The sequence below is a fragment of the Perca fluviatilis genome, chromosome 21 (genome assembly GCF_010015445.1).
Source record: "Perca fluviatilis chromosome 21, GENO_Pfluv_1.0, whole genome shotgun sequence".
NCBI lineage: Eukaryota > Metazoa > Chordata > Actinopteri > Perciformes > Percidae > Perca > Perca fluviatilis.
The window spans coordinates 28,943,968-28,956,542 of NC_053132.1; the positions used below are offsets into that span (position 1 = coordinate 28,943,968).

A 12,575-nucleotide genomic window follows, 5' to 3' on the forward strand; every position below is an offset into this window, starting at 1 on the left:
AGTCTATATCAACAAAGGGTCATTTACAGGATAGTTCCGGAGCCGCTGGAAATTCCGCCAGATGTCCCTTACTTTCTGCTTTCTTTGTGTTAACTTTAAACTCCGGTTACATCGAGCAGAATCTCTGAGCAACGTCACATACTGAAAATGGCAAGTGTTTGGCAAGAAAATTGGGCTTTGTCCATATCACTGCTTCCCCTGGTGGATAGAGGGAGCAACTAGTTTTTCACCCACAGCGCTTAGGGGCGTTACAAGTTGGCACCCCAGCTCACTACGTCGATTTTTTTTTCAGCCACGGCTCGGCCAGGGACCTGTCACGGAGGGGCCCCAGCATGGAGGGAATTTTAGATGGTTTCATCTGTATGCTGATGTCACTTTATCTTTTCTTTATCAAATAAGGAATACATCTGTGGGGGTTTCTCATATGGCTCCAGTTTTATTTTCATTATTACTGTTTGGATTGTATAGGAGAAGCATTGCTTTTAATGCAGTTTACTTTGCAAACTCAGTGCGTGCATCCTGTCCAGAGCCCCTGCAACTTTCAAATTCAACACATAGAGGCTTTAAGGTCAAGAAAGCAATTTTACTTCAAAAGTTGGGATGGAAAGCGATAGAATAATGTCAGAAGTTGGAAAACTGTTCCCCATGTTTTGAAGGCGTACAGTCCTTTCAGTGGTCTTTACTGCAGGCTGGACAGACAATGTTCTGATGCATCCACAGTTGATTTTTAAATCAAGATATATAAATAAGAAGCTACTGCATGAAAACAAGTATCTGTCTTCAGCCCTGTGGTCAAAATGTGTTTCCTTTTCACGGGGTTGTGCTTGAACAACAAGTAAAAGCTAGTGGATGAAAACAATTTATTTTAAGCATTTAAGTATTTTGCAATTGCAGTGTACACCAGTGGTGGAATGTAACTAAGTACATTTACTCCAGTACTGTACTTAAGTCCAAATGTTGAGCTACTTGTACTTTACTTGAGTCTTTTCTTTTCATGCCACTTTCTACTTCTACTCCGCTACATTTCAGAGGGAAATATTGTACTTTTTACTCCACTACATTCATCTGTTCCAGCTTTAGTTACTAGTTACTTTACACATTAAGTTTCCGGCACACAAAACACATGTAGTTTATAAAATCTGATGCTTTATTATAAATGAAACTAGCCAACAATATAATGGCCTCCAAGTCCAGCTGTAATGATTAGACCATTAAACACACAACTGGTTGGATGCTTTACACTTTCTAAAATAGGAGGATTTTTCTGTATTGCCTACTTTTACCTTCTAATACGATAAATACATTTTCCTGATGATTCTTAGATACTTTTACTTTAGTAACATTTTCAATGCAGGACTTTTACTTGTAACAGAATATTTTTTCAGTGTGGTATTAGTACTTTTACTTAGGTAAAGGATCTGAATACTTCTTCCACCGCTGGTGTTCACTTGTATTGAATCATCAGGACAATAAGAGCCAATGTTTTGAGGCCATCTGGGCCACCGCGCCCCATCCTGCCTTTTCTTTCCCCCTGCCCCCCATCTCCCTTCCTCCTCTCCTCTTTCTTCTGTCCCCTCTGTTGAGCGGTTTTGTAATTGAGATTCAGACTCACAGATGGATATGCCATGGATGCTGGCTCCGGCATCGCTGTTACACGTCCAGCTATCTGCGGAGCCGGAGACCTGAGAAGAATCCCCGAGCTTCAAGGCCCCCGCATCGCCGAGGCAATTAGAGCAATCTCCCGCCTTGAGAAGTGCAGGCGGGCCTCAGTCAGACGATGGTAATTGCAGCTTTTCACACACAAGGCCCGCTCCCTTTTGTGATGCTGCGACAACCGTCGCAAGTTCAGCCAACCCAAACTTTTGTCTAATTAATTTGAATCGGCAATTTGCATAATTGAATATTTACACACTGTAATGCATTCTCCACCTTTTGCAACTGACATCGGCTTGTGTTTGCAGACTTATACTTGTCAGGCTGTTGTTTCGTATGTGTACGGCAGCAAATATTTGTACATGACAGGACTTTGAATGTGACCCTGAGCCACGTTTGAACAAAACTTGAAAGTCACAAGTTTCACGAGAAATGAGTGTGTGACTGCGCACAACAATGAGCATGATCCGTTTGCGTATAGTAAAGGCAATGAGTCTGTGTTACCTTATTTGACAGAAATCTATACATTTGCCTGTTTTTTCTGACAATTTGTTAAACAAAATTATAATATTTAAATACTACCGTTAAAATCATTGAGAGTCCGGTATAGCCCGACTCTTGACGGTAAAAGATTAGTGCTCCTATTGAAGTTTATGTTCTGCTTGCTCAACAGTTGTTTAATCGCTAAATTGCTGATAAAAACACTTAGAGAATATTTGAATTGCTGTTTATTCTCAATTCTTATCAGTTTTAGCACTGGTTGTCCTTTGGGGCTGGCTTAAACCTCTTTGGGGGGCACCAACAATTCCTCTATGCAGGAAAAACCCTGGAAAGGTTTCCCCAGTCAACTACTAAAACCACTGGTTGGCACTATTAGTTATTATTGTTTCTTATAAATAACAGCAGAAAACATTAATGCTGCTTTATCGGGTTGACAATCTCGCCACCTGTCTGATGATGGCTGCCCTCCAATGAATGAAATGGATGGAAAAAGATTATGTTGTTGTAACGCACCTCCCCACCCACTCTAACCTGACACGCCAGATGGTTTGTTAACACAAACAAACCAGCGCGTGTCTGCTACTGGCAGCGCTGGATCTGGATCCACAGCGCTGCGGAGGAAGGTCTGGCTAGTCCACACAATGTTGGATGGGAGGAAAACGGGCTCTGGTTTATTGGCATTTCTTTAAAATAATCTCAATCGTCTTGGGCGGCGCAGGACGCAGCCAAGGTGCCTTGGGAAGGAACTTGTGTTGGTGGAACGTGTACGTTCAAAAGTAGTTTTTGTCGTGCAACAGAAAACTCAGATTGGACAGATAGTCTAGCAGAGATCTGAGGAGCAGTTAACCATAGTCCTCACAAATCCACCGGAGTTTAGAAAGAAAGAGGAAGGGGACGGACAAAAATGAGGGACATCCGGCGGAATTTTCGGCGGCAACGGAGCAATCCCGGAAATAAAGCATTGTTTTCATCGATTCTCACGTGATCTCATGATATTATGAGAATCCAGCTGCCGTGCAAGTTTACACCCACCCCACCACTTTGCAAAACGTTGTGACAATTAAAAATGAGTAGTTGTGAAACCCCCGACTGGACACGGATCACTGCACTGATCTGCTTCAGTGAATCAAAGCCAAACATTATTATCAATGGGTGCAGGAGCCCAGGTATGGATCCCTTCAGCTACCTGCAAACATCTGCACTGAGCCAGCCTGGAAAAGAGCCAAGACAAGCAGCAGAGCAGTGCCTCACACACTCTGAGTGGTGCCACACACCTGCTATCAAACCCAGGATGGTGAAGCTTCAGCGACTGGTTGGCTGTCTGTCTGTCTGACTGGTGTCTGATTGGTTGGCTGGCCGGCCAGCTGGGCAAACCAGAGAATGTGGTTTATTCCCTCAGCTGCTGTCCAAGAGCCTGCTGTTTGTTGTTCTACCTAACACTCGCTGTAATTAGGCAGATCCACCACTGCCAGTAGCAGATATGCACACACACACGCACACGCACTTGCATGCTTGTCAGATTTCCTCATCTGGTTGATTGGGACTACAGGAAGACAGTTTTCATTAACAGTAGAAGAAGAAAGGAGACAGGTGTTCAGAAGGGTCACAGATTGTCTCAAAAGCACTTGGAGATTGTTTAGCAACCGACATATGATTAAAGCTTTAAAAGCACGCCTTTTGCCCAACGAGACATCGTCACTAAATATCCCTGTTTATGGAACACGCCACCTGGCACTGATCGATGTTGACAGCACTGCTCTGCACGCAGCTGACTTCAAAGCGCGGGAACAAAAACCAGGAGAGAGCGCGGCGTCCCCGAATGTGAGGAACGCCACCGATTTCACAGCGCTAATAGATTCCCTGTGCATTGAGTTTGAATGAATAAAAGTATAGGGGGGAAAAAAGGGACAAAATCTAATCTTGTTTCATAAGCACTATTCATAAATGTGCAAACACTGCACAGACAGAGCAAGGACTCCAAAATCCCTTCTTTTCACCTCTCCCAGGCTAATTGATTAAATTCATTAAAATCTTAAAGTAATTGCGGCTCATCTGTGGCAGAGCAAGTATTCAATTAATAGGGCCTTTTTCATAACTGTGATTCCTTCAGTCCATGGCGCCTAGCCTTGCACGTCTCCCCGCCATTAATTAAAATTTCTCTTTGGAGGTCAATTAAATTCCCTTTAACTATTCATTAGCCACAATACAGAGCAGCACAAAAATCTATTAAAGGAGGAATTCATCTTCCCTATGCAGTTTCCGTGTGCGTGTCCTAAGAGAGGGGGGTTGGGGAGGGTGCATCTTTCTCTTTGCTTCCCTCTCTGGGCAAAAAGTGGGTTTAAGCTCTCCCTGCGTCGAAGGTGGCGAGGCAAGCTGTGGCGAACCGCAGCACGAGCTCTTTACCGCTCTCTGTGGCGTGTTCGGCCAAGGCTGACTGGCTGCCAAACAGCTAGAGACAGAGCGCGGATGAATCAGCACTGACAAGGTGAAGCCAGCCTCGTGTTCACCGGCTGACAGCTCAGGTGCTCAGAGAGATGGAGACACAACAGATTACATTTAGGCCACTGCAGAGAGAGAGAGAGAGAGAGAGATAAAGAAAGAGAGAAGGAGGAGAGCGTCCAAATGGCTTTTGGACTCTGGAAACTTTTCTCCCAGATAACTATAAACTTGGACTCAAGTTTGTGTGGGTGTTAATGGGGGCTGTCAATGTAGAGCTGCTTGGCAAAACGGAAGACAATATTTTTTTGACCAAATACATCAATGTCGATATTGCGGCGATATTTTAGGGTTGACTTTTGGTGCTTTCACAAAATATGAACACAATGAGAGTTTTGATAACTGATCACCAATAATGTGGATACAATGACTAACAGCCAGAACAGTCTGGTAAATTCAGTCTAGGGTTTGACCGATTTTTTTATGGCCGATACCGACACAGATTATTAGTAGTTAATGGAACCGATATAAGATATTTGGAACCAATATGCATTTCCAGTGAAAATAAAAATCTGTAAGTCAAAAATTAAGATTTTGGAATGTTACAAACTCCAACACAAAACTTTGGTTAAATGCTTTATGCAATTATTTAATAAATCAGAAACATTCGACATAACACCCAGTAAGAGAGAGTCAGATAGTGTTGTGGGGGGGGACATGAAGTCAGACTCAGTGGTGAGTGAAACTGAAGCAGAGGGACAGACACAGAGCTGTAGCCGAGCCAAAGTAGAACACTTTTAATTATTAAGCTCTCATCTTCCCAAATTTACCATCTGTGTGCCTCACTGTGTGGAACTCATTGGAGACCTTTTTGCATGGTTTATATGGGTCATTTTGGAAGGCAAGGACAAAAAACGTTGTATATACCTCAACAAGAAAGACACTTCGGCAACATCTACACCACTAAGTTTTACATTTTTTGACACAAAATCGTCCACAAAAGAGTTTTAGCTCCAGCAGCAGAACTAATCTCCGTCCATATCAACATGGCTGACAACACATATCACATGACCACACACTGGGCACGTGCGTGCCGTTGTAAACAGGAAGCAGATTTTCTGAAGTTATGGAAATTATGGATGTATAAGTTGAAAATACAGAAAATACTTTAGAGAAAGAACAACAACGGTGAAAAGTAAGAGCAGGGATTTATTAGCTTGGAGCGACGACAGGGTGGAACTGTTCCTGAAAGGTCTGTAAGCTACCTAACCGATAAGACTGACTGATGTGCGTCGTCGTTACCAAAGGTCTCCGTTTGTGCCCTTCCAGGCTACAAAGAAACCCCAGAGTTTTCAAACCCAAACGGGACAGCAGTGTTTCCAAATGTCTCCGTTTTAGGGGCTCGGAAGCACGGCAGTAGTGTGGACATGAGGCGTAAACGTAGCAAAAGATATTCATATTCAAACCAAAATGCAGTAGTGTAAATGTAGCCTTGGTATCCAGCAAGTCCTAGAATAGAAACAGAATAGGTCACATGTCAGTGTCACCCAAATCAGTGTTTTCCAATCTGGTAAAGTTTGGTGAGGTTTCCACAAGCCCAATATAGTCCACTTTAGCCGCGTTGTGCCAAGCCTGGCCTACCTCAAACAAAGCCATATCTTGAATATTAGGTGAATATTTTGAGCAGCCCCATTGAAACTATAGTGGACGAGCACAAGTGCTAGTCGCTATTTAAGCAGTGGATGAGGGTTAGGGTTAGTCGCTATTTAAGCAGTGGATGAGGGTTAGAGTTAGTCGCTATTTAAGCAGTGGATGAGGGTTAGAGTTAGTCGTTACTTAAGTAGGGGACGAGGGTTAGAGTTAGTCGTTACTTAAGTAGGGGACGAGGGTTAGAGTTAGTCGCTACTTAAGTAGGGGACGAGGGTAAGGGTTAGTTGCTGAGTTACCTCAAATTTGGATTAAGTTGGAGCAGGACAGAGGAAGTACAGCGTGGCCGTCAACAATAAATAATGTTTTTAAGAATGAACCTGCCTCCTGCGTGAACTGTCCGTAGCTGAATAGGGTAGGCCTACCCTACTCTATTTTAACGTGGGCCATAATGGTGGTCCTTAGAGAGCCTAATATTTTCTGAAGTGGTACGTGGTGTAAAAAGTTTGAGAAACACTGTTCTATCTCAACCCCCATCTGAATGCATTTACTATCATCACACTACCCTTTTAGCTATTTAGGGAGCACAATGATTGCTACAGTCTCACAACTGCAAGAACTCACTTTCCAAGAAAACGTCAACATAGGTCGTTTCAGGTGTTTCGCAAACGACCCGATGCTGTAGCGAGGACAGTCTCAAGGTGGTGTATGTCTTACTGATTCTTCCAGAAGCACTGTTCTGTCCCTTAATGTTTGAGATGCCAAAATAACACAGTGGCCTGTCTCTACTTCTCTCTCTAGTTGCCTCTGATTCATCCTAATAGCAATACAATTGTGCCATTGTGAGTGATGTCCTAACTCCGGACTCACTGCAGGGTAGCTGCTCTCAAAGTGGAGTCCTTGAGGGAGCAGCAGGGGAGCCTCGCACAAAGACAAATTGTTAAATCAAATTTCCATTCCAAGTAGAAATTATTCCAACAGGAAAATGTATGAGTGACTATTCTTATCACAGGTTCTTTTACTAATTATATTATATTCTTAGTTTATACAGAGTTTATACAGAATGCAATTCAATTCTAAATGATTTACAAGCAAAGGACCAGAATCTGATCAGTCCGAAACTGGGGTCCAAGGACATAATACATTTGTGGATCTGTTAGTTGATCTTGTGTAGCAGTGTACCATAGGTGGTAAACTGCAATGTGTCCTATGTGCTCTATCGTTGCTCAAGGCTAACCCTGTACTAATTGCTGGCATGGAAACATAAACTAGTCATAACATTAATCTCGCAAAGCAACTGTGCACTTTTGAAAGCAGCCCATCTGTGAAGGCTTCCCAATTAGCTGCTGTCATATGGCACAGGATGGAACAGCATTCTGATACACACACTGGCCTTGTTACACCACTGTACAGGAGGAAATAATAAACAATATGCTTGACTAATCCACTGTTAGGCTGCAGGGTTTCATCTGTAAACCCCTTAAGATAAAGTCGAGGCTTTTCCTTGAACCAGAACACAACCATTGTGCATCACTGAATAGGTGAATTGTTTTCTATTTTATCTCCAGTTGTGTTCGCTGGACAAATAGCTCACATTGTCTGCCAAAACAAACAGCGGTCGGGAGGCATCGATCAGGGATCCACACCCTATCAATCTGCAACAGCACCGAAACAACGCCAACACAATAGCGGCAAGCGCGAGAGCAGTGTAGTGCAACATCTAAAAGATGAAGCCCCAGCATCCATCAGGCCGACAGAGAATAGTGTGCGTGTGTGTTGCATTTGTGTGTCTTACCTTGCGTCCACCTGTGTTCAGCTTTATGGGCGTGAGGAAAGGGTCAAAGATCATGTGGCTGGTCTCGATGTTAACTGGCGACTGCCTCTTCCCCACCGAGCACAGGTTCCAGGCCGAGTTCACCAGCCCCCAGAACGACGGCACTGCAACACAAAAGACAGAGCGGCTGTTCAAAGGGCTGAGCGTCTGCAGCGGCGAGATAGGGGCGCGTTCCGCCGAGGTCACCAAGAGCGACGGGCAGTTTGTGCTTCAGCATTCCTTTCATTCAAAATCCTGCCAGAACCACAGCGGGAGAAATGTAATTAGCAGGGTTTTATCTGATGTGGGCTTTGGAAATACTTTGGGATTGAACCTGCAGATTCCTCCTAAATTCAATTTATTTTAATGTTTCAAATCTTTTTATAATTCTAAAGTGTACAACATTTTCTGACAGGATCTTATTCTTGATGTGTATCATCATTATCTATTTTTTTGTGTGTGATCAAGGTATTTAATGTTTTGAAATTTTGAAGAGGAGAGCACTTTGAACTGCCTTGTTGCTGAAATGTGCTATAGAAATAAAGTTGCTCACTTGAAACTCGCCTGGAATGTAGATACCTTCAAGTAAAGTGTTACCAAATAATTTTAACAGTAAATGTACTTTAGTGTCGAAAGTTAAAGTAGTCATTATGGGTTTGTTTTGTTTATAAAATTTGAAAAAAAAATTATTGGATAGGAAAGCCGAGACATGGGAGGGGGGGAAGATATGCAGGAAAACCGTCAAAGGTCGGACTCGAACCCTGGACCCCCGCATCGAGGAATAAACCTCTGCATATGTGCTCCCGCTCTACCAACTGAGCAAACCGGCCATTCCGTCACTCATACTGTATGTGTTTTTCATAAATATTCATGTATAATCAGATCAAGTTGAAATAAGTTAAATATGTATTCCAGCAATGTTGTACTGCACTTCCATGAAGTTGGGGGACTTACAGGAGACAGATCTGAGGAACAATGATCAGAATCAATGCAGCAAAGGCAGAAATACTTTTAGTCCCCAACTAAAACATTAGATCCTATTAGTTCCACTTTGAAAATGCAGGCTTTCGGTTTTTCAAATCGGTCTCCAAACCTAGGTCGAGTTAACCTTGATGACATCACGATGACATCATCAGCGGCAAATTTTCTCAGACTTGACAAAGCTTCTCCAGAGCCACAGGCAGAATTTCCAGCGGCACCGGAGCAATCCCGGAAGTGGAATGTCGTGGATATAGACTATAGCCAAGATAACACATTAACAATTAGTTACATTAAGCTAACATTCTGTTCTTTCTATGTCCGTCCACTGAATGTAAAATGTTAAATGAGGAATTGTGACAACAAAAACATAACTTCCTTATATGTCATATAAGTCATTTTGTTTTGAACACTAAAGGCTCCCATGTGCCCATATCATCCATCTTCATTCCCCCATTTCAAATCATTATCTTGAAGATACAGAAGCATATACACTCACCTAAAGGATTATTAGGAATACCTGTTAAATTTTACGTTAATGAAATTATCTAATCAACCAATCACATGGCAGCTGCTTCAATGCATTTAGGGGTGTGATCCAGGTCTAGACAATCTCTTGAACTCCAAACTGAATGTCAGAATGGGAAAGAAAGGTGATCTAAGCAACTTTTTTCTGCGTGGCATGGTTGGTGGTGCCAGACGGGCTGGTCTGAGTATTTCACAATCTGCTCAGTTACTGGGATTTTCACGCAAAACCATTTCTAGGGTTTACAAAGAATGGTCTGAAAAAGTAAAAACATCCAGTATGGTGCAGTCCTGGGGGGCGAAAATGCCTTGTTGATGCTAGAGGTCAGAGGAGAATGGGCCGAGTGATTCCAGCTGATAGAAGATCAACTTTGACTCAAATAACCACTCGTTACAACCGAGGTATGCAGCAAAGCATTTGTGAAGCAACAACACGCACAACCTTGAGGCGGATGGGCTACACCAGCAGAAGACCCCACCGGGTACCACTCATCTCCACTAAAAATAGGAAAATGAGGCTCCAATTTGCACAAGCTCACCAAAATTGGACAATTGAAGACTGTAAAAATGTTGCCTGGTCTGATGAGTCTCGATTTCTGTTGAGACATTCAGATGGTAGAGTCAGAATTTGGGATAAACATCCATCATGCCTTGTTACCACTGGGCAGGCTGGTGGTGGTGGGGGTGTAATGGGGTGGGGGATCCCTTTCACCTTCAGAACTGCCTTAATTCTTTGTGTCATTGATTCAACAACGTGCTGGAAGCATTCTTTAGAAATGTTGGCCCATATTGATAGGATAGGGCCAAACACAGTATTAGTATGGTGTTCATAATAATCCTTTAGGTGAGTGTAGATTGCTAGTCTCATATTACAGCTGGCAATTACAAGGTGGGAATCCAAAAGCTAAGTGGGCGAAACTAATCTGCATCATCATTGACTTTTAGCAATTTATTCAAACCCTCCCTCTGAATAGAGGACGTATTACAGACGTGAGAGCAGTGGAATCAGCTTATAATCAGCTAACACATGTACTATAAGACTGAGAGGACAGCATGGCACAGTGAGAGAATGTCAGCGCTGTGGGTGTGATAGCCATCTCAGCCAGTCATTTTCTTATGTAAGACTTGGCCACCAGGACCAAGAATTAATTTCCTTCAGCAGGGTGGGAACCAAATGCTTATCGCACTCTACTCCAGCAAGAGGCAGTTTTATTTTTATTTTTTTTGCCACAATATCTGCTGGAGCCTAAAGCAGCATTATCCATTTAGGGACACAGTATTGCGCAGAGATGACTCGCTTGAATTGTGCTCCACTGAGATTTACCAAGAAAAGCAGAGATAATTTGAAATTTGAAAATATGCAAACTCGCGATGAAACAGGGGAGAGCAGACACTATGGCGCAAATTCAAATGCAAAAAACGCAGCAAGTCAACATTAGGGGTGGGGGGGGCAACCGATACAGCATAGTATCGCGATATTTCCCATGGCAATACTGTATTGACACACAGACGCGAAGTATGGATCTATTATTATATACTGTATGTGTTGGTCAGTCTGTCTGCTTGACAATCCCATTTTGCAGCAATACAATTGAAGTGACATGAACAAACAGAGAAGTGTATCTTTTTAGATAAAACAGACTTGACAAAGTTTCCTTTTGGGGACGTCATTTGAAATTGAGAAAAATTTGAAGTTGGAAAAAACGAAATAAATTGCAATGCATCGCAGAAAATTGCAATAATATCGTATCGTGACATAAATAACGTGATGATGTTGTATCGTGAGACCTCTGGTGATTCCCACCCTTTGTCAACAAGTCCTACAAGACTCTGGCAACATCCACCCCCCTTTCTACCATAAACATGTTTCACATCACTTTGAAATAACCATCCGGAGTTGTTCCTTCACTGATTAACAATCAAAGATGACACATAGGTTCACTATAGCTAGAGAGTGGCGACTGTGCTACAGACATAAGGGTAACACTTTACTTGAAGGTATCGACATAATCGTGACATGACACTGTCATAACTATGACATGATTCTGTCATGAACGTGTCAAATGTTATAAACCAGTAATGAACGTTTATGACTTCTGTCATTAAGTGTCATTCAGTTTTTGTCGTGACAAGTTGACATTGTTTGGGTTGTCTTGATTATGACAACTTGACATTAATCAAAGTGACATTACCAGAAGTTGTCTTGGTCATGACAAGTTGACATTACATTTGTTTGGGAGGTTTTTGTAATGACAACTTGACATTAACCAGAATGACATTACCAGAAGATTTATTTGTCATGACAACTTCACATTCAATTTCTTTGGAGTGTCCTTATTAAGACAACTTGACAATAAACAGGATGACATTATGTCAAGTTGTCATGACAAAGACATCCTCTGGTAATGTCACTTTGATTAATGTCAAGTTGTCATAATCAAGACAACCCGAACAATGTCAACTTCTCATGACAAAAACCGAATGACACTTAATGACAGAAGTCACTAACATTTATGACACGTTCATGACAGTGTCATGTCATAGTTATGACAGTGTCATGTCACGATTATGTCGATACCTTCAAGTAAAGTGTACCCGACATAAGTTATGACACACCGTAAGACCTCAGACTGCAACAAAAAGCTTTGCTTGCTAATGCTGCCTTCTATCTGTGAGCTGTCAACACGTTGACTTAGATACTAAGTCTTTCCTCACCACTGTCACAACAAATGCTTGCTCTGCAAGTTATAGAGTGTGGTCTAAACCTAATCTGTAAAGTGTCCTGAGAGAACGTCTGTTATGGTCTGACACTATAAATAAAAATTGAATTGAATCACAAGTGAAAAAAAGAAATTTGACCTGCACCACACCAAAGTAAAATAATAAATACTGTAGCTTTTATGAGATATGGCTCTAAACTTGACCTCAAGTACAATGTTGTGCATAATGCTGACTTGCTGACTGATCAGGAGGAAAGTTGCTGCTTTATTTGTATGCCAGTCCAGCAGCAGCAGCGGTGGCA

General features: G+C 42.3%; 1 protein-coding gene across 2 annotated transcripts in view; it reads right to left on the minus strand.

Moving 5' to 3' along the window:
- ca10a (carbonic anhydrase Xa) overlaps window positions 1–12,575 on the minus strand; it is a 323,190-nt gene that overhangs the window by 174,500 nt on the left and 136,115 nt on the right. For both annotated transcript variants that reach the window (XM_039788744.1, XM_039788745.1), the window contains one exon: window positions 8,033–8,175. In XM_039788744.1, coding sequence (XP_039644678.1) covers window positions 8,033–8,175 — 143 coding nt within the window. The remainder of the gene's footprint in view (window positions 1–8,032; window positions 8,176–12,575) is intronic.